The 27,928-nt window shown below is 38.7% G+C and overlaps 1 protein-coding gene across 5 annotated transcripts in view; it reads right to left on the bottom strand.

The window, feature by feature from the left end:
* MSRB3 (methionine sulfoxide reductase B3) overlaps window positions 1–27,928 on the bottom strand; it is a 170,477-nt gene that overhangs the window by 80,663 nt on the left and 61,886 nt on the right. For 3 of the 5 annotated variants that reach the window (XM_042947079.1, XM_042947081.1, XM_042947082.1), the window contains exon 5: window positions 6,962–6,990. In XM_042947079.1, coding sequence (XP_042803013.1) covers window positions 6,962–6,990 — 29 coding nt within the window. Of the gene's footprint in view, window positions 1–6,570; window positions 6,659–6,961; window positions 6,991–27,928 lie in introns of those variants that run through there. The other 2 variants (XR_006204937.1, XM_042947080.1) reach the window with 2 other exon arrangements.

Genomic DNA, 27,928 nt, shown 5'->3' with positions numbered 1-27,928 from the left:
GAGTATACTGGATACTTAATCCCCTAACCCAGAAATGACACATACTCCACCGGAGAATTAGTCACATGCCCCCACATTGGTGGAGAGGGATGGGAAATTGCCATCTCTCACTGCGTAGCCACTTCCCCGTGACTCTGAAAGGGGAGAGTAAATCTTTGGTAGTTAGTTAAGCATTTCTATTGCAAGTGAAGAACAGAACTCCCAACCTCACGGAATTTTTGTTTATGAACTAATTATTCATACCAGATACCAAGGCTATAAAGGTGAATAAGACACGGTTCTTTCTTCAAAACACTCACAGACTTAGAGAGAAAGAAAAGATTCACACAAATAAGTATAGCAGAGCATAAATGCTGTAATAAATCCAAGTATAAGATCCAGTGTTTGCCCACAGGAAGGAATGATTAACTGCTGGGGAGGTGTAAAAGATGGCTAGATTTAATTGAGGGGGCAATGTTTGGGCTGAACCTTAAAACCTAAAGGCTTGGAGCCACTTTCCTTACAAAGCTATGGGATGATGTTGAGGGCAAAAAGGAAGGGGAAAGCATCAGTGTTTACAGGTAGTATAACAACTTCTTGCTTCACATATGAATTTGGAATAGCATAAGTTTCCTTTTTGGAGGAGCCTTCATTTCTTTGGGCACTGCTTTGGAATAACGTTCTCTACAGGAAGGCAAGTACAATACATGACCCAAGCAAGGTGGCTAATGCCGGAAAACACATAGTACCTGAAGCTGAAAACACAGGGATGGTGATATCTAAAGAGGTAGAATTCAGGTTAAAATATATATTTTTTTCAGGTTAAAAAAAAATATATATATATATATATTTTTTTTGACAGAGTATCTCTCTTCTCAAAGTCCTTATCAGATAAAAGAGAAACCAAATAAATAATGATATAAATCATGACTCAGACTGATCTAATAAATTTACATGAAATCCTTTATATTTCAGAGAATATAGTTTTTGTATCACCCACAGAAGAGTTATAAAAATTAAATATATATTAGGCCAAAACTACAACTTTAATAAGTACCAGATAATAGACTTACTAAAAAATAGTAAGACTACATTCTCTGACCACCAAGCAATGAAACTGAAAATTACAAACAAAAGTAGAAAATAGTACATATGGAAAGGTAAAACACTTTCCTAAATAATCATTGTGTCCAAAAGAAAGTCAAAACTGCAACTATTTACAATACAATATAAAAAATATCTGGGACCCGGCTAAAGCTTTAATGAAGGAAATTTGTAGCTTTAAATACTCTAGTTCTAAATTAGAAGAAAAGAAAAAAAATTAAGTATGTAACATAATGGTATATATGAAATCCAAGAAAGCCAACAGAAAATTATTAGACATAAGAAGAGTCTTCATTTAGATCTATCTAATGCAAAACCTCTGCACTTAGCTGCTATGCCTTGCTGCTTCCTGGTGTGTAAATCACTTTATAAAAGGTGATGAAAGGCTAGGTGCCCTCTACTTGCTTCTACACAATCCAGTGAAACTGTTCTAAAGAAGATGGCCTGATTTTTCAGGCCAACCCTGATTAGGATGCAGTAAAAGAACACATCAAAAGTTCAATAAAAGTGAAGAAGAGAACAGTATTCCCAAACATTTGTCATTGTCCTCTTGTAAATTACTCTCTTTTAATGACAATCAAATGTGAAAAGTCACTCCTTATTAAAAGCTATAGAAAAATTACACACTAACCAGTAGTATTATTAGGCTGGTTTCTTACAAGTCAAAGTAGAAACCAAAGTGATACCGTTTGAATAAATTAAAGAAAGATAAATATGTCAAAACCTAAAATAGATTAGCTTATCTTTAAACATCAAGAGTTCTTTAATTCACCATCTGGATCTAAATTTAACCTTGTTAGCCCTTTTTAGCTAAATATGCAGAGAAATCCATGTGAATCTGTAAAACGGCCCAACTAGCTGTAAGATTCTGGAAAATGAATTGTATCCACCCTGTTCACAGCCATAACCTCAGCATCTGGGTATGGCATACAGCATGCGTGATAAATGTAGACTGAACGAATGAACAGATGAGTAGACAATATTTTTCCTATTTCTATTAATGAACGATGCCCAACAATAGAGATTTACATTGTATTTCCTTGCTCTTCGTTTGTCACAAGCCATTCAAAAATAAGAAACTGAAAATGACAACATTGATTTGAAGCAACTGAAAAGTATTACCAATATAATGTCACATAGATAAGATCTGAAAATGTTTCCTTTATTAATATTTCTTAAGAAAGCCTCACTGTGTTAGGCAGACTGTCTCATTTGTCGCAAGCTTTCAACACCCTAAGTTCTACACCATTCAGATTCCTCATTTCCCTTCAACCTAGTGACCACCATTAGCAGCCCACTGTATTTTTCACTGCCCTTATGTTTTTGCCTCAAGCTTTAACTGATTATATTCTTTGATTTCCTTACCCTGGCGTAGAGTCCCTTTTAACTACAGATCTTAAAAGCGACACTAGCTGCTTTTTGTTCCTTGGGTTTTTTTTTTTCCCCCTTCAGGATAATTATATTCCGTTGTGCCTTTTATTATCGTGTCTTTTAGGATCTCCTAACCTTGTACACTCTTGGGCTTTATTTAATAGTAAGCTCCCTCCTCTACTCTCCACGCTAAACCATGCTCATTAGGTTTCTTAATCCTCCATAATTTGCTTTCATGAAATCTTATACCTTTGAGTTGCTGTGTTCTGCGAGCCCATATCTTTAGTATAGCTATTCCAAGCAGCCGAGAATCAACAAGCACCAAACATAAGCTTATTCACTTTCTCAGCCAACATGACTCTACAGAAAAGGAAAAAAAAAAATCCTTGTTTTGAATGTTTATGGACCATGAAACCATCATTTTAACTTGGTATTTCATTTTCTCATTCAAACATGGCCTGAGAAGGTTAACACCACAGATTTAGACTCCGGGCAGTCCTTGATGTATAGTTATTAACTTATAGGCTTCAGGTTCTTCTTGGTCAGAAAACTATCCTATTTTAACAGAACAGAAATAACAATATCCTGATGTTAACATAGTGACTAGTAAATTCCAACTATATGTTTGCCTTATATTCAGGATTCAGGAGAAGAGAAAAACATCTTTTTTCAGTTATTCTCCAAGAGCTCTGCTTTTCCAAATGGTTTTTTTTTTTTTAAAAGACATGTGCATGTTCCTGAAATCTGACTATACACTCAACTCTGCTCTTTCCAGCAGTTCATCCTCTGCTTTCTCTTCAGTTCTACTCATCACTCACACCTTTGCTAATGGATATGTACAGGAGGGCAAAGACAGCATATATTCGGTTTTTGTTTTTAACTTCTTTCGGTGAAATTAAAAAAAAAAAACAATTTAGTAGAGAACTGAAAGAGTTAACGAAGTTTCCAAAGGTGCCTTGCTTATTCAAGCAAAGTTTACACTTCAACCCTGTGCATGTTAACTTGTGATCCTCCCCATCCAGATGACAGAAAGCAAAGCCAGTAATTTCTTTATTTAATTGGTTTGCATCCACACACTGACCTCCAGGGCTCTGTTTACATAGCCTATCATGCAATATGCTCCACAGTTCCCTGCCTCTTTCCAAAGCATGTTTCTCCTGAGATTTGATATATAGCTTTCATGTTTAATCACTGCATTAGACTCAATGCTCTGCTTCCTCCACATCAACTGACTTCCCTTCTTGGGAGGTGGGGAGAAGAGCACGGCTTCTTGCTACTCCTGAACATAAAAGGAAGTCTGTTTCACTCTATTAATAAAATCACCAGCTACACACGAATGCAGGCAAGCAACAGCAGTGCATCAACTAGGAAACGGCATTAAAATGGAAACCCTAAAACTGCATGAGAAAAAAGGTGGCCTGATTGCTCTCCATCGGCAAAGCCAAAAGCTTGACGTGACTGAGTTATAAACCAACAGAAACAAACTTTAATCAGTATATAACTCAGTACATAGAGGACACAGCTAGAGGGCAGCTAAAGTGTTAATCAAATTAATCTCCAGGACAGAACATTCCTGGGGTTCTCGGATCAGAATTAATTCAGTGCCTCTACCTTCTGGTTAAAGGTTTTCTTAACCTTCACCACAAATAGAACTTTTGAGGACCCTTTAACTGATGTGGACATGGTAATGCCACAACCCTTTCCAGAAGAATCTGTATGTGACCCACATTTCTGAGACAGACAAAAAAAAACTCAAAAAAATAGTTGATCTCTTTCAGTAAATCAAGACAATCCATAACCTTCAGGCTTCAAAAATGACATGAAATGGACGTATTTTACTTTAAAATATTTCAAGCAAAGAAAGGAAAGTGAAATAAATATGGCAAATTATTAACAATAGTAAAATCTAGATGATGGATTATGTGGATGTCCACTATACCACACTCTCTAATTTTATAGAGAGTTGAAATTTTTCATTATAAAATTTTTTGAAACTTTAAAAAACACAAGTTTGTTTGCAGATGCTTTTATAGAAAAAAAATGATATAATTTTGATAAGAAAAAATTTAAATCTCTCTCTAGGCTGATCATTCAACAACTGACATTTTTCCCCATGTGATGACAGTGAAAACCTCCCTTCCTTCCTCATGAATCTCACTCCACAGTCAGAAACTTGGTTACACACACTACAAATGTGCATAAGCCCTGCATGAATTGGGTTCCTCACTTGGGAGGGGAGCTATAGGTACATACATATACATGTAACATTTTACTTTGAAATCCTTTCCTTTATGGCTAGTCACTGACCATACTGTTTATTTTTTAAGTGTTTTTGTTTTGTTTTGTTTTGCCTTGGTAAGATTGGCATCCTCCTTCATTTACAAAGCTTACTCTGTCAGGAACACTCTTACAGCTGTATACAACATTAAGCAGAGCAAGTTCACTTTCTGTATTTGATGAACAATAGAGAATCTGAACCTATTAAAGTCATACATTTAATTGTTCCAATATGCTATCTTATTTCTGACCAAAATTTGCATGATAGAGCGTGCCAAAGAATACAGGTCCAGCTTCCTCTGCCATGATTCCCTCATTCGATACTAAGCTAAAAGAGCTTATAAGAAAACATAATTACCTGTTTCTTAATTTGAAACCATCTGAATTCTTTCCATAACATATCTAAATTCTAAATTAAAAGAATAAATAAACTTTTCATCAGTATTCCCCGTAAGATTTTTCAGGGTACAGAACTTTGTACTTTTCAAAGACATGCAGATGTGGTCCGTGATAAACCTGCTTAAAAAAATTAGGACTTAGAAAAAATAAGGATCATGAACAAAATCTTTGGTCACTAGAGTGAAAGATGTATGCCTGTACAGATGTTATAACTATCACTACAGGAGTTTAGCGGCATATTTTAATTTGGATTTCAAAATTCAACGTAAATTTTCTGACTTTGACAATAGCTGCCTAATATTTCAATTTTGTACACTATTTCCAGGTTTTACCTTCAAAATGAACCTGGTGGACTTTTTCATTTTTGAGAACTATGTTCCAGATACTATACCCTAAAATCAGTTTCTGACTGATGTTTAGGGAATTAAATCGGATCATAACAAAGTAGGCCCTTAATATGACACTTGGTGACTTACTGGCAAATGATAAAAAGACATCCCACTTCTATGTAAAAATTCATTCTCTATCAAGTCTATTCATTTATTTTTTTATCATACTTAAATATTTTTCTGTTTAAAAAATGACAAAGACTTTTCACCTTATTTTGAGTCACCTCCTATGAATCAATAAAAAGTCAAGTCACTGATATAAGGCCACCATGACTTCAGTCTCCATGTAGTCAATATTGTAAACGAGAAATGTTGGTTTTATGCTATTAATGTCAGATGTGATTCAGAAGCCCAAGAACACACAGAATGGAAAGATTTCTGGTGAAATTGTTAACTCACATGTACCAACTTCATATTAAAGAGGCTCACCAAATTGGAGACATTCATAAAGGAATACAATAAAAGAAAGATGAAGCTTTTAACGAAACAGCATGTTGGCTCCTTAACACCACTACCAAAAAGAATATATAGTCCTTAGCTCCCTTGGGAGCATAATAAACAAAAAAGTGTTTTTAAGTTAAAACATAATGGAACTCAAACCAGAGTCAGAATGTTACTTTTAAATTCAATAAATTCTATGTTTCTCTGAAAATTATTTTCTCCTGGAAAAATAAAAAATAATCAACGTTTATTTATCTATTAACAGTTCACTAAAGGGCATCAGGCCTTTGTACTGAATAAGAGGAAATTTTTGTGCTTTAATTATAAACACCATTAGAAATTCTGGAACACATAAATCTCAGAAAATGACATAGAGCCTCAGTCAAACCTAAGGATTATATGGCTACATTCATGCTTAATGAAAAGAAAGCATCTAATGAGGCTGATATGCCACTGTTTGTGAGAATGTGAATTTTGTCTTGATAGATACAAAAGTAATGGCTTAAGGTGACCTTAGTTTTGCATTATCCACTCCCACAACAAAACAAATTTTTTAAAAAACTAATAAATCATAAAGAAATTTCCATTTCTACTGGCTAAAACTCCTTACAGTTTGCTGGATTAAATGTATTTATTATCCACATTTGACGACAAGTCCCTTGCACATAATCTTCAAATTATTCAGGATGCTTTGCCTACTGAGAGAATAATATTGTATTTTGAGTGGCAAGAATGTACAACCCCCACTTCTGCTCTTAAAATGGAACTCTGCAGATAGAGAGCATTTAATGCTTATTGCAGAACTATCGAGAATCCCAAAGTGAACATCTCAAGTTCTGATTCCAGGCAGCCAATCGCCCTGCTTTGAGGTGGGGTTCATATTTTGAAAAGAGGCTGCCTCGTCTGTTTAAAATCAAAATGGCTCTTGATCTGATGAGTTGCTCCTCAGAGAATAATGTAAATAAAATATACTCAGAATAACATCACTAATGTAAACATACCTGAGCCGGAGTCAAATTTGCTTTCTGACCTGCAAAGAGAAAGAAATGTTTTACAATACAAAAATTGCATATTAAAGAACAACTGGTACTTTACGGGAGGGGATGTAGTGGTTACAGATTTCAGTTCAATGGCCAACAAGGAAAACAGCTTTTTAAAATGTAAATACATATCTCTTTTAACTATTTTAAACGTATGCATTATCCTACGTCCCCTGAACATGCACATATCTGCAGAGATAGCAAGCATGAAAAAGATACTAACTTTTTAACTTGTTTTGAGAGAAGGAGCATAAATTGCGTTAAAAAAAAAAAAGAGGTAGATTAACTTGTTTCCGTAATATAATAAAGCAATAAAAAACTCAAATTTAAATTTATCCTCTTTACTTATTATTAAAGATTTCCAATTATTCAACACCAGGTAATTTTTCACTAAGTTGTGCGCTGAGTAAATGAACCTGGTAACCCCATACATTTAACAAGAGGGAGAAAAAAAATCTGAGCCCTTGTGGGAACATTATGTTTCAGATATAGGCTAATACTGGTTGTAAATTCAGAAGCCTTTGAAGCTCTCAGTTCGGCTGTGGGAAAACTTCTGTTGGGTAATTACTCTCAAGATGCTGCTGATGTGCTGTCAGGCAGAATTAACCCTATGACTAGGCCTATCTACACAAGCTACTATAAGACAGCATTGTCTATATCTAGCTCTCAAACCAATTAGTGGGCATGCTCCAGTCGGATTTATATCACACATTAACAATCAATAGTATATATGTTCACAGCTGCCACAGCAAGATACAAGAACCCACCAGCAGGAGTCCTGTTAAGGGATGTTACATTGACAGAGAAGATTTTTTTTTTTTTTCCTGGGGAAATGTAGTTAACTAAGTGGGAAAGGAGATTTCTTTGAAATTATGCCAGGGTACCAAAGCACTTTTGGAAGCGGTGGCTTTCTTTACCTAAATTAGTTTCAAGAGAAGTCATCAAAGGGGAGAGGGGGAGAGGATAAGCAAGAGGCAGCTTTCTTTGTCATAAAAACCCATTTTCTCAAGTATTCCTAAATGAGGTTTCACCTGATACTTAGAGTCAATAATGGTAAAAACAAAAAAGTGTTGTCACGGCCACGGTTGCCGACAACCAGCAGTGCGATGCAGGCCCGCTCTCCCAAGCCCTAGCCTGACCGCACTCCTCATCCCACTCCTTCACTTAGACGGCCCCGACTGCTCTTCCAGGTGCAAACCACTTTTGCTTTTTGTCCTCTCTCCTCTTCTGGAAAGGCTTGCCTCGCGCCCCCTTCTTTGTTCCCAGCATCCCTGAGCACAGCTCGAAATGGCGTTGGCCCCACATCCTGCTGGTTTCCTTGCCTATCTTCCCCACTACACCTTCCTCATCTCTGCAGCCACAGCGGTTGCACGGCACCTGCTGCTTATTATACCCAACAACTGTCTGTGGAGGGGAACTTCCACCAACAAACACACATCCTTCTCACCTGGATAGGAGGTGTTCTTCCTTCTGTCTGGGCTTTTCTCCACTTATGTGCTAAAATGCATTCTCTCATCTGCCCTGGAACCGGGCTGGATGAATGACTCCTCTCTGCTGTATCTTTCTTTTTTTTTTTTTTTAAGTTTATCGGTTTATTTTGAGAGAGACACAGAGAGAGCAACAGCAAGGGAGGGGCAGAGAGAGGGGAAGAGAGAGAATCCCAAGCAGGCTCTGTTCTGTCAGCGCAGAGCCGGACGCAGGGCTCCAACTCACGAACCGTGAGATCATGACCTGAGCCGAGATCCAGAGTCTGACGCTTAAAACCGACTGAGCCACCCAGGTGCCCCTCTCTTGTGTCTTCAATATCCAGGTTTCCCGCAGGTTTCTCCTCCCTTCTGAAGAGGAGTGCTAAGGAATTAAATAAATGTCCTCCTTCAAGTAGGTGCCCTATTCTTGTTATCTGCTTTCTTCCTATGCTCACAATCGAGCCTATGGGAAAGGATAAACTATACCGTATGGTGTATGTTTTCTTCTCCTGACCTCCCAACACATTCGCTGTTTGAGCCACCACGATCTGTCCTTGCTAAGGTTTATCAGTGGCTTCCCGTTGCTAAACCAAAAGCTAAATGTATTGCTAAACCAAAAGCTAAACGTATTGCTAAACCAAAAGCCCTCTTACCATCCCTACTTTACTAAACCTCTCTCCGACTAACAAGCAATACTACCTGAATGTTGCACTGGGACCTCAAATGACCTATGTACCAAGCTCAATTCAATGTATTGTCCTTCAAATATAATTCTCTGCTATATTCCCTATCACTGAAATTGGGCATCATGATATTGTCCTAGTTTTCTTCTGCACACCCTGTATCAAATTTGTCACCAAGACCTGTTGATTTCACTACCTTCCCCTTCTCTCTGTTCTTACTCTTACCACCTTTGGGCCTATCTTTGACTCAGAATCTCATACCCAGAAATCCCACCCACCCATCCAATCCGTCACCCCATCAGCTGCCAGATGTTTCCAAAACACGAATCTGATCACATTACCACCACCTCAAAAACTAGAGCAGGCCTCTCCAAACTTGGGTCACAAATTGACCCATTAGTGGATTATAAAATTAATTTAATACAACTAGTATTTTTTTTAAACCTGAACTGGAATAGAAAAGAAGACAAATGCACTCCACATATTGAGAGTCTGGGCAATTTTGCACAACTTTTGGGTACATGTACGTGCATTTGTGTCTGCGCGTGATGGCACACGTGTGTGCTATGCAGCAATAGCCTTACAAGTGAACAAAAGGCTCTGCTTTGGTCTTCCTCTGGCTGTGCCCTCCTCCCCACCAGGCAGGGAGTCCCCTCCTGTATCCGAAGCTCCAAGTACCAGGGTCTGTGGCATTCTTCACCCAAAGGGCCCTGCCTGAGCCAGCTTCCTCACCCTAGATGGGCCCTTTCTTCAAGTCAGGTTGTTCTACTAGTGTATGTACCTCAAGCCCGAGGGGCGGCCAAAAGCTGCTGCTTGAAGGAGGGAGCTTGGACCCAAGGGCAGAAGGAAGGGGACACAAAGAAGACAGGGCAAAATGCTATTTCTGCTCAGAGAATTCTTAATTCAAACCCTTCCGTGAGAGTGGAGGATCGGAGCACCTAGGGGCCAGAGGTTGCCCCTTGGACCAGACCGGCAAGGTCTACACAGCCTTGGAACTCAGGTGCAGGGCCGGTGGAGATGGGGAAGGGGCGATGATAGGACAGAGGCTGGCAGAAACGAAAGAGCTCCTCCCCCCAGAAAAGAAGAAAACAAAGGAGGTGTTCTCTTATGGATTCCACAGCCTTTGGAAGAGAAGGCTGAGGGAGACGTCCCCTCCTCTTCTCCCACTCTTGGCCCACTTGCCATTGTCTCTGCATTTCCCCAGGATGAATAATGAATAATAGTCTTTTGGTGGAAGTCTAAATTAACTTTATTTGCACTGTTCTCAGTTATTTGGTATCAATGGTTTTACACACAGTTTTCACTGCTTTTGTCAAGATTGATTGGTATATCCTTTTCTAACAGTTTATTGCCTTGATTTATAACTTCTTAAATGACTAGCTATCTTGTATTCCCATGTGTCCTCTTGCCCAGGTCCTGCAAGTGGTAGGACCAGGCCTGGTAATAAATCGTCATGTAAAAAGGTACTCAGTCCAGGCTCCTCCACCCCATCTCTAATCCACACCGTATCCTTCACTCTCACCAAATAAAGAACCATTACCACATTATAAGCCTGCATCCAGTACTCTCAGGCTAGAATGCCCTCCCCCCAGCTCATCACTGACAAACTCTTACTCAACTATGAAGACTCCCCTCCATCCCATCAGCACCCTGCCTGCCCCCCTTGCCTCCCAGACACTAACCTCAGCAAGATGCAGACTGGGTTTCATCCATCTGCATATTCCCAACACTTACTGAAGCATGTGACATTTAAGAGTTTTTAAAATTTTACAGTAGGGGGTGCCTGGGTGGCTCAGTCAGTTCAGCGTCCGACTCTTGGTTTCAGCTCGGGTCATGATCCCACAGTTTGTGCGTTCAAGCCCTGCGTCAGGCTCTGTGCCATGGCAGGAGCAGGCATGGCACGGAGTCTGCTTACGACTCTCTCTCTCTCTCCACCCCCACCTCCCCCCCCAGCTCTCCCCTGCTTGCACTCTCTCTTTCTCTCAAAATAAATAAGTAAACTTTAAAGAAATTAATTAATAGGAATTAATTACATGAATTAATACATGAACAAATGAATCTGTAATTAATTAATTAATTAGTAGGAATTACTACATGAACAAATGAATCTGTAAACTAAAAGAAAGCTAAAAATAAGGTACAGTGGCCCAAACCTCTATAAAATGCATCTTTTGAGACATGAAAAATCATATCAAAAAACTTTTATCCCTCAGACCATCTTATCTTCTCCAGAGATAGCTGGCCAATATGTAAAATATACCCATAAAGTGCAGAGAAAACATCTTCACAAACTAATTAATGATGTTAGGTATCAGTTTAAAAACAAGAGTATTTTTAGAATTCTCAAACATAGTACTGAACCTTCAAAAAACTCACAACTACTCTATTAATAATTAAGACATCATAATAGAGTTAATACTATCAGTTTGAGGGTTAAGGAAAATTGGTCCTATAGTATAAGTTAAATCAGATTTCTCAGATTTTCTACACACACATGGAATCAATACACACGTACACATTCAAGACACAAAGTATGTACTATGGACTATGATCATCCCTCCTTCTAAATCCTCTTTAAGAAAGTAAGTAAAATATAGATCGCAACAAACAAATGGCAAATGTGGGAAAAAAAAGGATTCACACATAATACAGATTATACAAGAAAAGCAAAGAACGGATGTTCATTCATTCATTCCAAACCATGTATGATGTGCTTTTTTTCAGTAATTCACTAAGCTTATACGGCAGGGATATGAAAATGCAAAAAGTAAGGTTATACGGGATATAAGATGCGTAAGTAGAATTGTCTCCACAGACACCCATTTTACCCCTTGATTACACACTCGCATCTAAGCTTAAAGCCACTCAACCAGTCCCTTTGGCAACTGCCAAAAGACGGTGAGTACCGCCCAGACTGCTACCGTCTCTCAGCATCCGTTCTCCACTTCTTAATTTTATTTTTAATTTTTTTTAAAGTTTTATTTATTTTTGAGACAGGGAGAGACAGAGCATGAACGGGGGAGGGTCAGAGAGAGAGGGAGACACAGAATCCGAAACAGGCTCCAGGCTCTGAGCTGTCAGCACAGAGCCCGACGCGGGGCTCGAACCCACGGACCGCGAGATCATGACCTGAGCCGATGTCGGCCACTTAACCGACTGAGCCCACCCAGGCGCCCCACTTCTTAATTTTAGAAATAGACTAAGTTTTAGATGGGTACACGGGCTTCCTAGGTAAAACAATTTTCCCACACTATATCCCACCTCTCTTGTAGCTAGTTGTGACCCTGTGACTAAGTTCTTGCCAAAAGGATGCAGGCAGAACTGATGTGTCGAGCACCTGATTATGCCCCTCAATAGAACTGCATCCCTCTCTTCTTCCCCCTGGCTGGAATGTCAATGCGATTCCAGGGGCTGAAGCAGCCATTCTTAGATCATGAGACGGAAGCTGACACCAGAGCATCGGCCTTTCACCACTCCTTGTACTGAAAGTACACACACACACTAGTAGCCCGTATCAATCCTGTTACATGTTTAAGCCACTATTATTTTAGAGCACTTGTAACAATATTATCACAGTAAAAGAGGCTTACACTAAATCTCCCAAATTTTTAAACCTGAACAGCTCTCATGAATTTGTAGTTGCTAGGAGAATTTCAGTATCATTACTACGTTTTAAATAATTAAAACATATGATATATGCATTCTTTCGATAACAGAACTATAGATTTTCAGAAGAGGGCAGTTTTAGTCTTTGGTTACAGTTCTATAGTCCTGAACAAATTTATAAAACTACTAATCTCTATTTATAGGAAATTAACCCAGTGTCCATGAAAGTTCTGTGTATTGAAGTCAAAAGCTTTTACCTTATTATTTTTCAAAACTTTATTTTCTCTTATGAGGAATGCACAAAGTCTCAGAGAAACTGCTTTTTGCTTAATGTTCCATGCTATCAATTTTTTTTTTTTTTTTTAATGAGACCACGTAAGTATGAGCTACATGAAGTTAATGCAGGCAGTATGCCAAAAGGTTTCAGGTAACATGTAGAAAAATGAGGGTGATGTTCTTATTGGTTTTCTTTTTCAGTTTATTTATTTATTTATTTTGAGAGAGACAGAGAGCACGAGCAAGGGTGAAGCAGAGACAGAGAGAGAGAGACGTGGAACTGGACACAGGGTTTGAACTGACAAACCATGGGATCATGACCAGAGTCCAAATCAAAAGTTAAATGCCTAACCAACTGAGCCACACAGGGGCCCCTGTTCTTATTGTTTTTAATTGATGTCAATATAAGATTCTAGCTGCAGAAAATTTTTAGAAGGAAGAAGAAGGTGTAACAGACTGATTTTTGTCTATAAGGTCATTATATATGTCAACTCCATACCCAGGATTTTCTAAGACAATCCAGGTCAAATAACCTATACTGTTCTCCCCTTAAATTTTTTTTTAAGTTTATTTATTTATTTTGAGAGAGAGACAAAGCACACAAGTGAGTGGGAGAGGGGAAGAGAGGGGGAGAGAGAATCCTAAGCAACATAGGGCTTGATCTCACAAACCATGAGATCAGGACCTGAGCCAAAATAAAGAGTCAGATGCTTCACTGACTGAGCCACCCAGGTGCCCCTGTTGTCCCCTTAAAGCACAGAACATCTTCAGAAATTTTAACACTTCAGGATCCTACTTATAAGCCTAAGAATTTCTTCTTACTCTAAAAGTAATTCAGGGGCACCTGGGTGGCTCAGTCGGTTGAGCGGCCGACTTCGGCTCAGGTCACGATCTCGCGGTCCGTGAGTTCGAGCCCCACGTTGGGCTCTAGGCTGACAGCTCAGAGCCTGGAGCCTGCTTCATATTCTGGGTCTCCCTCTCTCTCTCTCTGCCCTCTCCGGCTCGTGCTGTCTCTCTCTGTCTCTCAAAAATAAATAAACACTAAAAAAAAAAAAAAAATTAAAAGTAATTCAGAGGCCACTCCATTACCAGTGGCAGTAATAATAGCGGTGAATATCTGTGCCCCTTCTTTCAGCTACAGAAACATAATATGCTTCCTCTGCTTGGAACGTCCCCTCCTTCCCCCCCTCCACCCCCATTCTAGCATCCCTTAACCCCTATGCCTACTTAACGTCTAAAACTCACTCCACATGTTAGCTTAATTATCAGTTCTTTGAAGAAGAGTGGCCAGACTACATTAAGTTCCTTTACTTTATACTTGCACAGCACCAACTGCTCCTTCTTTGCACTCATCAGAGTTGTCATTCTACATTCATCGGTGTGGTTATTTGACCATATTGAAAGAGTTCAATAATTGTGGCAGACGCTATTTGTTACCCATCTAATGGCCAGTCTTCCTTTTCCCTGAAGAGAGAATTTTGATTTTTGAAGAGTGTTAAAGATGTGTCCACTCCAGGAATAGATCATAATTAGGCTCTGCCAACTCTGGCAATCCTACTCTCCTTTGTCAGTGGCTGGTTCCGGGACAGGCATGTGACCCGGTTCTCAGCAGTGAGAGGTATAGGGAGGACAGCTGGGACACTTCTTGGAAAGGTTTTTTCCCCATGAGAAGGACAGGAGGGATTTAGGGAGAAGGCCCTTTTCCTACTCTCTCTCTCTCTCTCTCTCTCTCTCTCTCTGTTTCCTGCCTTTGAAGTTACTGTGTAAGGATATGACACCTAGAATAAGATTGTTATAACAATCTTGTAACCACGAGAGGAAGGCCAAGAGAATCACAGAAATGCCAACACAGAACTTTGATATCATTCCAGTTCGAGAACAGCCTTTCTCTTCTAGAGTCCTTGTTGAGTTAGTCAAGTCTGTCATTGTTAGGCCACTTTGACTTGGGTATTTCTGTTACTTTTAACCCAACATATTCTGATATTGTTGCCAAAGCAGTACTAGGTTATGATCTATCTACTTTTGTGTTTAATACACAGAAAGGAAAAGAATAGATTTAAGCATTTAAAGCCACGTTAGCTACCACAACTAAAAACCGAGAAAAATGGACAAATAAAAGGTGTCCATTAACTGCACACTTATTTTTTTTTTTTAACTGACAGATATGGGGATACCTGGGTGGCTCAGTCGGTTAAGCGTACAACTCTTGGTTTTGGCTCAGGACGTGATCTCACAGCTTCATGGGTTCATGCCCCACATCGGGCTCTATCCTGACAGTGCAGAGCCTGTTTGGGATTCTCTCTCTCCTCTCTCCCTGTCCCTCCCCAACTCATACTATCTCTGTCTCTCTCAAAATAAATAAATAAACTTAAAAAAAAATAACTGAAGAAACTGGAAATATTTAAGAGGGAAGGAAGACTAATGCAAAATAATATAAATGATTTGTTTACACAACATAGAGAAGAAATCTTATTTGTCCTTAAAAGATAAATGAGGGGCGCCTGGGTGGCTCGGTCGGTGAAGCATCCGACTTCGGCTCAGGTCACGATCTCGCGGTCCGTGAGTTCGAGCCCCGCGTCGGGCTCTGGGCTGATGGCTCAGAGCCTGGAGCCTGCTTCCAATTCTGTGTCTCCCTCTCTCTCTGCCCCTCCCCCATTCGTGCTCTGTCTCTCTCTGTCTCAAAAATAAATAAACGTTAAAAAAAATAAAATAAAATAATAAAAAATGAAATATAAATGAAACATTCTCTAACTAAAATAGTTACACAATGTACTCGACAACACATTGCAGGATGAATCAAGAGACCCACGAATCTAGTTCAGAAAGCAGAACAAGTCATTTCACTTGTGAGCTCCATTTTCCTCATTAGTAAAATGAGGCATCTGAAAGAAATCAGTGTTGTTCCACACAAACTATTCCATGGAGAGGTAGCTGCCTGAAGTTTTCTGTAGTTCCCAAGAATAAAGAAAAGGAGATGGGGAAAGGAGAGCACAGAGGAAAAGTGAGTGTGAGGTGACAAAAAGTTGCATCTATAGACCTCAAGCCTATGGACAAGGAAGACTGAAAAAACAGATAATTCTTAAGGCCCTTTCTGGCTCCCAAGTTCCACAACTGCTCCCCAGACCATACTGGTAACTGCCTTCTTCAAATTCCAGGATCATTTCCGGTCTGCATCATTTACAGCACTTTAATCGTATGTTTCCCTGAAAATAATTCAATTGTTTCTTCTGTATATTTATATCTCTAGGGAGAATAAAGCTTTCAAACTAAAGACACCCTTAGCTACTGAAAATAAATTCAAAACGCTAAGGAAAAACAGTGGTAAAGAGAACAGAATACACCTTCTTCGTATTATGAACTGAACTGTCCTCCCCAGATTCTTATGTTGAAGTTCTAACCCCTGGTGCTGTGACTGTATTTGAAAATAGGGTTTTTGAAGAGGTAATTAAGTTAAAATGAAGTCATTCAAGTGGACCCTAATCCAATATGGCTGGTGTCCTTACGAGAAAGGGAATCAGAGGGCAGACAGCCACCCACAAGCTAAGAGGGGAAGCCTCAGGAGAAAGCAGCACTGCTGACACCTTGATCGGGGACTTGCAGCCTGCAGAGCCGCGAGACGATACACGCCTGTTGCTTACGCCACCCAGGCTGCGGTACTTTGTTATGGCGGCCCTAGCGGACCACCGCCCTCCGTTTCTTCTTCAGCCAGATGTTCAGCAACCTCAAACCTCCAGCACAAGCCCAAAACCCAGAAGTTAGTCGGAAATAACAGTGTCACCGCTCTTATACACTTTAACCCATTTTAGGTACAATGTCATTTTGATCTCTCTATTATCCCTCACTATTTTTAACCACTTTCAGCCAAAGTGCTTTACCTGCATTTTGAGCATGGGGCAGCTGCTCCTGCAAATTACCAGAGGCCACCAGTAGGCAGACATAAGACCCTGACCAATGGGCTCTTTGTCTCGTCATATCGCGGCGGGAGAATGTTTCCAATGGTTTTGCCTGGTTCTTTAACACCGGTTTGTGTACAGATTTGGCACGTGCTCTCTGGGGGATGAGGCAGACTTGGGAGGTGGTAAAATTTATTGCCCGACATCAGTTTTACACTTCATATTTGTGTTCTTATTTTCCCTGGAGATTTTCATTTCTACTCTAGGTTGTAATCAGAAGTAGAACAACAGAAGTTGTGGCTAGCAGGTTAGTGCTAGACACAAGAATTGGCAGATCCTAACATTTTAGAGAGAGACAACAAAAGAAACTCAAACAAGGGCAATCCAAACTTGATGAGTGTAGAGGCAAAGACTTTACTCACCTCAGCGGCCGATGGGAGCTGTCAATGGGAGATGAAAAGATAAAAGAATATCATCCTCTACATTTTCCAGAACTCTATAAGAATTCTTTAAAGGGATAAGCAGAGCCATATGTACCTCATTAGGGCCTCACTGGTTTAATAACTAATATTAATAATGATGGCTACAAGTCATGAAAGCAACCTTTTAAGTATGCTATTTAGTAAGATACGGAAGTACATTCCTTAGGGGCTCTTGGGTGGCTCAGTTGGTTAAGTGTCCTTCTTTGGCTCAGGTCATGATCTTGCGGTTCGTGGGTTTGAGCCCCGCTTTGGGCTCTGTGCTGACAGCTCAGAGCGTGGAGGCTGCTTTGGATTCTGTGTCTCCCTCTTTCTCTGCCCCTCCCCTGCTCACACTCTATCTCTTTCTCTCTCAAAAATAAATAAACATTAAAAAAATTAATAAAAAAGAAGTATATTACTTAGCATTTTCTTTTTAAAATCATTAGCTAAAACTTTTAAGGTTAAAATAGATGTTTTAGTTGTCTAAAGAATATGTTTACAAAGCCATTCATTTCCTAGATATTGCTATACACAAACAGAAGAAGCAACACAAAATTAGGAATAGAAAAGCACAAATTAAGAATAAAGAGACCATGGCAAAAAGATCTAACTGCCAGTCTTAAGGGTACTTCTGTTTCTACAAAGCACCAAAAAAGTCATTTAGATCTTAAAAAAATCAGTTGTGTTTCCATTTGCAGAGTAAAGATAATAATATCTGCTACTCTATACAGTTCTTTTTTAGAACAAAATGAGTAATGGCTGAAGCACAGGAAAATGCTATAAGGATAAATTTTCCTTGAGAATTTTAGGATTAAACAGTTCAATAATTAAACTAAATATAGTAACTAATTTTCATGACATTCATTATTTCACTTAAAAATTTTGCATTTCTAGTTGAAGCCATTAAAACTCAGCCTAAGGCAAACTTTCAAGGGCAAAATGGGTGAGAAAGTCATCGATTCCTTTCCCCATTCATCCATTACACATATGAATTGAGCACTGACTATATACAGGTACTGCTTTAGGCCTTGGGATATAGCAGAGACTAAGTCAGACAAGGTTCCTGCTCCCAAGGAGCTCACACTCTGGTGAAGAGAGTCAGATGGCAAATCACATAAATAAGACTATTTCATATAGAGGCTGAAATAGAATGCCTTCCATCATAAACTCTAGAGGGTACTGGGATAGAAAGTTCCTGAGGTGGGGGTGGGGGGAGTGGGGAGGCGACCTGTTTTAAATAAACTGTCAGAGAGATGCTGTAGGAGGATATGACATTTCAGTTGCCACAAGAATGAGAAAGAGCCCACACCAATGTGGGTGCAAAACAGAATTTTGGTACCAATTCCCAAGGAAAAGGCAAATGTAAGAACCCAAGATTAGCATGGAGAAAAAAGAATAGGAGCAGGAGGGGGGCAGAAAGGAGGAAGGAGAGAAGAAGGGGCAAATAAAGGCCAATGTATCTAGAAAGAAGTGAGTGAGAGAACGGCAACAGATGGAAATCAGAAAAGTAAACAAGGGCCAGATCTCAACTTTAAAAGCCACTGCCAGAAGTTGTGATTTTTAAGCATAAATCATCAGAGTTTTTAAAGAACGAATTATAGTCTAATCACAATTATGTAAATTTTCACTCTACTATGTGAGAAATGCACCACAATGGAACAACAACCAAAACAGAGAGGCCACCTGGCACCTGACCTTGGTGGTGGTGGTGGTGTTCTTTTAAGTAGGCTTCATGCCCAGTGTGAAACCCAACATGGGGCTTGAATTCACAAGCCCAAGATCAGAACCCGAAGTGAGGTCAAGAGCCGGATGCGTTAACTGACTAAGCCACCCAGGCACCCCGAGATCTTGGTTTTTAATACCATTCTCTAATAAAAGGAGCCAAAGCTCCTTGGAGAAATGACTGATTCTAGAACTGGGGTAGGAAATACACAAGATAAACCTGGATTATCAAGTAGTGCTATAAAACAAAGAAGGGCTCAAAAATAAACAAATAAAAACCCTACATTGATGGAGGTATGTCAAACAGACATAGGAGCCAAAGCTGGAACAATATGAACAATAAAATAAAGTAGTATTGAATTATAAGCCAAAGTATAAACTAAATATCCATGTGTCCACATTGATATAAATAAATGATTAATCAAACAAATGAGAGAAAAGGCACGCATTTCTCTTGGCAGAAGAATTCCAGATAACTTATGTAGCTACTCTGCCCTCAAGATGAGGGACATAACTCTCCACTCCTTAAGTGTGGGCTGTGCATAGTGACTTCCTTCCAAACAGTACAGAAAGTGGAAAACAGAGTAACTTTACAGTGGGGAAACCTAACAAATACTGCCTCAGCCATGTGACCAAGTCAATATTAAATGTGATATCATGTTGATAGTATGTACCGTTGATATGATGTGATTGAAATGGCACTTTATCTCTGTGATCTTCCTCGCCAAAACCCATAACCACAGTCTAATCATGAGAAAAACATCAGACAACTTCCAATAGAGGGGCATCCTACAAAATACCTGACCAATATTCCTCAAAACTTTCAAAGTTATCAAAAATAAGGAAAGTCTGAGAAACTGTCACAGTCAAGAGAAATCTGAGGAGACGTGACGAGTAAATGTAAGGTGGTTCCCTGGATAAGATTCTGGAAGAGAAAAAGGACATTAGGTATAACCTAAGGAAATCTGAATAAAGTATGGATTCTAGTTAATAAACATGTATCAATATTAGTTTATAACTTATAACAAATATACTATACAAATGTAAGATATTAATAATAGGAGAAACTGCATAAGAGAGTATATGGGATCTCTCTGTACAATCTCTTCAATTTTCCTGCAAATCCAAAACTGTTCAAAAAAATAAAATATATTAAGAAAGCCACAGCAGAAAAACCATCACAGAAGTTCAGGTAACAGATGATAAAGATGATGGTAAAGCAGTGAATATGGTGAGGACTCAGAATCCAAATGTGTTTTGAAAGCGCACAGTGCAAAATGTGTTGGTAGATTAGGGAGGGTGAAGGAAAGAAGAATTAAGGATGACTCTTGGAATTTTTGTTCAAGTAACTAGGTAAATAATGAATAGTACCTTTATTTAGTATATGGGGGGGGGGGGCGCGCAAGAGAATAGGCTGCTTCTGAATCATTTGCCACATCTATTTGTTGCTAATTCCGGATTTACTCTTGTGACTTGGTAGGGTCGATAAAGTTTCAGGCTGTATGGTCCCTCACAGGATCTCAGGTTACTATATATATATGTAATATATATATATTTATATTTTTTTAACCAAAGACACAAAAAGTCTACTTTCTAATAGAAAAGTATATAACTGCCTTGAAAAGAGATGACAGAAGATGTTTCTTGACCTAACTTTGAAATAAAAATTAGGACTAAACCATTATGTTACCCAAATAAATGAATCTGGAAGATATAGGATTTTCTGAATTATATCAAGCTTTTACAAAACACAGATCGAAGAGTTTGGAAATCTATACTTTTCAGTTCTCCAGATGATCCTAAGAACCACTGACCTGGATGGCATTCCTTTAAAGCAAAGGAAATTTCTATTTAAAATAGCAAGGCATCCCACTTTTCTTCTTTTTATATATATATTTGTTTATATATAAACAAATTTTAATTTGTTTATATTAGTAATTTCCAAAGTAACTTTTTGCCCAATAAAGAAGTAAAAAATTTCCCAGGGCTTTTGTATGAATTCCATACTCAGAAATTATTAACACATCCCTGTTATAAAGTTATCTTTGTGGGAAATAATGAACTAAGCACCAAACTAGTGAAAAATCTGTTAGAAAAGATTCAGTTCCCAGGCAAAATAACAACAACAACAACAACAACAACAACAACAACAACAATACATTTGCTACTTTCTTGGTGAACTTACTAAAAATATTTTCTTTTACAGCTATTGTCCCTGCCCACACAAATGAAATGATAAATCCTTAGATTCCATGAATTACTCAGACTGGGCTGGCAAATTAGCTAAAAAGATTATCACTAAGGTGATGTGTCTTGCGTAGTCAGTAAATTTACGCTCCATTACACTCCCAAGTAAAAATAATATGAAAGACAAACATTCGATATCAAAAAGCCTTCCCTCAAAGCTGGAGACCATGAAAAGAAGTTCACCAGAAGATGTGAACTTTCACGAAGTCATAGTCAAAAGCATTTATGGAGTGCTCACTATGTGCAAAGCACTTGATTTGAAGGAAGAAGTCTTGTTTAAAGTAGCCATAATTCAGCCCATAAAGCCCTTTATAGTTTAAGATCAACAATTTGAACCTCAGTCAGAAGCAAATGGGTAGCTGGTTCATACTGGAGGATGCAGGTGTAATTTGGTCAGTGCCACTCAGTTTCTTAAATTGAATGGACCTTTGCAGTTTGTGTAAATTCCACTTCTGGGTGGTCCTCCAGAGCAATCTCAAAGAGGGCACACCACAGAGGTACTGGAGTTAATTTATGCTTATGCAGACTATGAGTCATGCAACGGCCATTAACACTATATACTTAAGTGAGTACATAGAAGTAAAACGTGCAAATCTCCAGCAGCATAAAGCCAACTTCCCTCAGGGCAGAAAAACTTCAAGTAGGATGAGCACTGAAAAATCTGTCAAGGCGCTAATGAACAAGTGTAGCTTGTTCCAAGCACGTTGCAAGATAATAAGAGAGAAAATATAAATGGCAGAAGAATTCGTGGGTTACATCCAGCTAATTCATGATTATGAAATACAGTAATGACGTAAGGTAACAAATACAGTTATCTGCTTTGACTTTGACTCTCCTTTCCTTTGTCTACTCACTGGTGGTGGTGTAAGGCAGTAAAGTGTTCAAATAGTAGAAGCGACAGCGACACGAACAAGAGTCGCCACGTGTTGAACTCCTGCTCTACGGCAAGCATACTTTAACATACACAGGCAAAAAAAATCTAGACAACCCAAAAAATTGAATATTAAACACTTATCTCAGAGATGGACAATCACTAATCTAAAAGAGTTCCTTTTGGGGTACCTGGGTGGCTCAGTCGGTTAAGCGTCCAACTTCAGCTCAGGTCATGAACTCGCGGTTCACGGGTTCGATCGAGCCCCAAGTCGGGTTCTGTGCTGACAACTCGGAGCCTGGAGCCTGGAGCCTGCTTTGGATTCTGTGTCTCCCTCTCTCTCTGTTCCTCCCTCACTCGTACTCCGTGTCTCTTTCTCTCTCTCTCTCTCAAAAATGAATAAATATTTAAAAAAAATAAAAAAAGAATTCCTTTTACCTATTTCCTAAAAGGGGAAAAATTAATCTTCTGTTTTAAAGTTTACTCTATCTGGTCTTTAAATCTCTTTCCCTCATTTCTAATACCTTAAATATATCCTTCTTTATGCCTTTCTTCAGTGTATCAAAAAACATAAGATAAAATTTTCCCTTGAGTTTGCTTTCCCTCTAGTTACAAGGGGTTAGCCTTACCATTCCTACCTTAACTATAATGATGTGACTATGATGACTATGTTTTCTGGGATCATCCCAATTTCAAATATTTTACATTATCTCCACTTTGGTTTGTGGTTTGAAACCATAAGATTGCATCCAAAAAATTGCATTCACAATCTTTGCTCTCACTACTACTTCTAAAGAAATTGTTCTCTCACAATTGCCAAGCCCAATGACTGGTTCTTAGTCTTCTGAGTCTTAGCATTTCATAGCCTAGGTTCATCCCTTCTGTGATTTCTATATACTTTGCTCTACATACTAAACTTAAATATCTTCTTTGTCTACTGTGGCATTTCTCAATGTGTCTCAGCGGTAATATCAGCTGCACAGTACATCCCTAGGTTAAGATTCTGAGGTCAGAATCTTTTTTTGAATCATTTTTTGAATCATTTTTGAAAATGCTACCTACAACAATCCACTTCCGGAGCTCTACAGTGAACATGAGTGAATTGTGCACTCCTTGATTTTTATGATGAACCAACCATGCAATTCATTGTAACTCTGTTTCCCAGAGAGCAATCCTGTGTATTTAGAGTACACAGAACCCTCTTTATTTTTCATGGAACACATATCAACATGTCACAGAGCTAGTCTTTTGCAGGAGTAGTATTCTGATCGAACAAATATTCACTAGAAACATGCTGTGGGGAATATTGATACACCTGAAATTTTAGGTTACAACCTGAAATCTATCAGACTTCCAAAGTTGAAGTAATCATCTTTTTCCCCAAGCCACATTTAAAACAGCAAATTAATCTTTAGTAACAGCTTTTTCTCAACAGACGGTTGAGAAATCTTTGCAGCTCTTACTGTCTGTAGTGTTTGTTGTCTGTAGTGCTGTTCCCTCCTTCTCATGGCTATTGACATCACCCTAAGGCAAATCCTTCTTAAGTCTCATCTAGATTCACGGCAACCAAGCATAAGAATTAGAGGAAAGCTTTAAAAAACAGACTCCGGGCTCCACCACAATCTTGCTAAAAATCAGAATTTGGAGGGGGGACAGGCTTGGAATTTGTGGTTCTAATGGGCAGCTAGATTTACAAACTACAGACCACAAAGGCTCCATGCCTTCTCTCCTCCCCTTGAGCTGAGCATTTTCAGTTCCCTTCCATCATCTGTTCAAGTGACACAGTTTTGAGATTCCTAACCATCAGTCAGTCACTCTTCCCTGCATGTGGTCCATTCGGCCTATGAGCCTTTTAAGGCGAGGGTCTTACACTGAACCACAGAGCACAGCACTCCAGAAATAGGCTGGCCAATTTGTGAGAGAAGTAGGGCTATCGATGATCTATTGTCTCCGGGGTTTATGCTGGACAAGCAAAATCAGTCTCCTCCTTATCCCACCCCTGCAGCAAATCACCACTCACTGTCATCAACACCAGTCTGCAATAACCACTAGGCAGTGATCGCCAAGCAGACAAACTTGCCAGAAGCTTAAAGCATTACTTACTAACTGACCTTCTGGTCTCTGTTCTAAATACGTGGCATGCTTCCTGTTCTCTAATGAACTTTCATTGTGAAAGCTGCAATGTATGCCAATCCTTAAAATGCTTTAGTATCAATGCTTCACATGTGTAGTGTTTTTTACACTTACAAAACATTTCAACACTGTTTACTTAATCCTCTCAAAAGTTTTCATGACACAGGTATTATCTTCATCTTGCAAATGAGGAAATTAAGGCTCATAGAGGTTAAGTCGCTTATTTAAGGTCGCACACATTAAATGGGGAAAATTGTGACTTTAACCTCACATGTCTTACACCTTAATCATAGCTTGCTCCACTTTAAAATGCAAGCATAGTCACTCGGCTATCATTAGAAAATTAGCACCAATTAACGCCAGAGCGTGACAGCTACCAGATGGTGAATTACTCAGCAAAAAGAATACTCAGCCAGAATACAAGGAGGCATTACAACATAATATAGGAGCGAAGGAGTGCTGCCTCTAGGAAGAGCCAGACCCGAATTTGGGTCCTAGTTGCACCTCTTACTGCCAGTGTTCCCTTGAATAAACTGCACACCTTTTGTGAGCTTTGATTTTCTGTTTCAGTTAAGAAGAATAAAGGAGACAATTTTCTTTAGAGTGCTTAGCATAATGCCTGGTACATAGTAAGCTCTCAATCAATGGTTGCTTTTTTTTTTTTTTTTTTAATCCCAATTCAAACATGACAGTTTATGAAAATAAGTCTGGAATACCTCTTCTAAAACTGGTGTCCCATCCTTCATCAGTTACCTCCAGGTGTCTGGAAACAAGAGCAGGTGAGGGCTAGAGGCAGATGGAAGACAGTCATGAGAAGGGAGAAAACCTGAAATAATGTTTGAAGTGTAGGCCAAGAGAAGGTTTGCAAATAGGTTTTAGCGAACCTATTTAGATCCCAGTGGTCACCTTTCCTGGAATCGTATCATTATTACCAGTCATTTAGGGATAAAAGAGAAGGCAGTGGGTAACGTATCTACTTGGGTTATGAGTAAATTATTAAATGGACAAGATGAATTTGGGCTCTAGAAAATAAATTTGGAATTGCATTCTATTTCATTCTTTCCAGTTATCACTGGGGAAAGATAAATTTGGGGATAGAAGAATGACATTTCTAAGGTAAGTTTTTAAAATAAATTGTTCAGGGGTGCCTGAGTGGCTCAGTTGGTTAAATGTCTGATGATCTTGTGGCTCATGAATTTGAGCCCCGCATCGGGCTGTCTGCTGTCAGCACAGAGCCCACTTTGAGTCCTTTGTACCCCCATCTCACTGCCACTCCCCTGCTTGTACTCTCTCTTTCTCTCTCTAAAATAAACTGTAAATAAATAAATAAATAGTTCAATGTTTGTAACACATAAAGACAAAATATTTAATATTTTTTTCTTATCACCCCCTAAAATACATGTTCATCTTTAAAACAAATAAAAAGGTCAGATAAAAAAAATTACCTATAATCTAATGACCCAGAAATAACTACTATTGACATTTGGCACACAACCTTATTCTAAGCTGTTTTATGTTCATGTATTTATAGATATTTGTATTTTATAAGTATGGAGTCACATGTAATTATTACTTTGTAAACTTTTAAATTTGTTTTAAATTTCTTTCCAGATCATTAAGCTTTCTTTTGCAATATTATTTGAAATGTCACATACGTTTTCACTAGGGAGTTCATTTAGCTAGATATTCAAATTAATTTTTGCTCTCATAAAGAGTGATTAAACACATTCTTGTAGCCTTATTTTAATGCATTAACATGATGTTTAGCATAAATTGCTAGCAGCGTATTTGCTAGATTAATGGCATTCAGAATCATAAGACTTCTGACATAAATCATTAAGTTATTGTCCAGAAACTTACTACCAATCCACACTCCACCTAGCAGTAAAGTGCTAATTTCCCAGACCTTGACCGACACTGAATTTGATGATATTACAAGTAAAAACTATCTCTCCTTTTACTTCATTTTTTACTGTTTTTCTTTTTTTTCTTAGAGAGAGAGAGAAAGAGACAGCGTGAGCAGGGGAGGGGGCAGAGGGAGAAAGAGAGAGAGAGAGAGACAGAGACAGAGAGAGAGAATCTTAGGCAGGCTCCATGGAGCCTCACGCGGGGCTCAATCCCACAACCCTGGGATAATGACTTGAGCCAAAATCAAGAGTTGGACGCTCAAACGACTGAGCCACTCAGGCACCCCTTCATTTTTTTTTTTATTCTAAGAGGTGGAAGGTTTTTCATCTTCTACTCATCTCCCAATGCTTGTCTTTCTCAATTCATTTGAATATTAATCTTCCGTTTCTCACATGAGTCGCATATATTCCTCCCAGGTGGCTTGTTTGCCAGTTTTTTAAAAGTGTTTTTGAGCTATAGAAATGTAAAATATTTAGGTAATCCAAACATTTTTTTTTTTTTTTATTTCTGCCTTGGGAATCTTGTTTAGAAAGATTTACCTCACCCCAATGTTATACAAATTTACCTTTATATTTTCCCCTAGGACTTGTATGGTCTTATTGTTAATATTTAAAATTTTTATTTAACCTAGAATTTTATTGGGGTGTAAGATACTGGGTTGTAAGATATTGAGGGTAGGATCTAAATTTATTTTTTAAATATTTAGCTGGTTACCCCAATACCAATTGTGGTACTTCATTGATTTGATTGGGTACTTTTTATATTTAGCATGTTCACATCTCTGAAACCTAGATGTGTCTATGATCAGTAAGTAGCATTTCACAATTTATATGGCAGGTTTTTTTCCTTGGTGTTGAATAATAATTGAATAATAATTCTTTCAATCAATCTTAGATTTGATGAAACACAATATTTAATCATATCCCTATTTCACTAAGAGGTTTTTTTTTAATTAAGGAATGTAGTTTAAATTTTTATAAAACCTCTTCTGGGCACAATTACAATGATCATAGTTTTTCCTAAGATGTTCCAGTATTGAACTATCCATACATTCCTGAAGTAAATCTTACCTTGCCATGGCGTATTACTCATTCAACACATGGCTACATTTCTTTTACTAGTATCTTATTTAATGGGGCGCCTGGGTGGCTCAGTCAGTTGAGTGTCTGACTTCAGCTCAGGTCACGATCTCACAGTCCGTGAGTTTGAGCCCCGCGTCGGGCTCTGGGCTGATGGCTCAGAGCCTGGAGCTTGCTTCCAATTCTGTGTCTCCCTCTCTCTCTGCTCCTCCCCCGTTCATGCTCTGTCTCTCTCTGTCTCAAAAATAAATAAACGTTAAAAAAAAATTAAGAAAAAAAAAAAATAAAATAAAATAAAAAAATAAAATAAAATCCTTACATCTAGGTCCCTCCTCCCCCAACGTGGCTCAGTCTGTTGAGCATCTGACTCTTGATTTCAGCTCAGGTCATGATCCCAGGGTCATGGGATTGAGCCTCACATCGGGCTCCACACTGAGCGTGTAGCCTGCTTAAGATTCTCTCTACCCCTCAGCCCCTCTCCCCTGCTCACACACACTCTCTCTCTAAAAAAATAAAATAAAATTAGTAAATAAAATAAAATCCTTATACCTGTTTTTATAATTCCATTTGGTCTATATATTTT

The sequence above is a fragment of the Panthera leo genome, chromosome B4 (genome assembly GCF_018350215.1).
Source record: "Panthera leo isolate Ple1 chromosome B4, P.leo_Ple1_pat1.1, whole genome shotgun sequence".
In the NCBI taxonomy this organism is placed as follows: Eukaryota; Metazoa; Chordata; class Mammalia; order Carnivora; family Felidae; genus Panthera; species Panthera leo.
The sequence above is the reverse complement of the archived record's forward strand: the minus strand, read 5'-3'. Positions and strand labels throughout refer to the sequence as shown.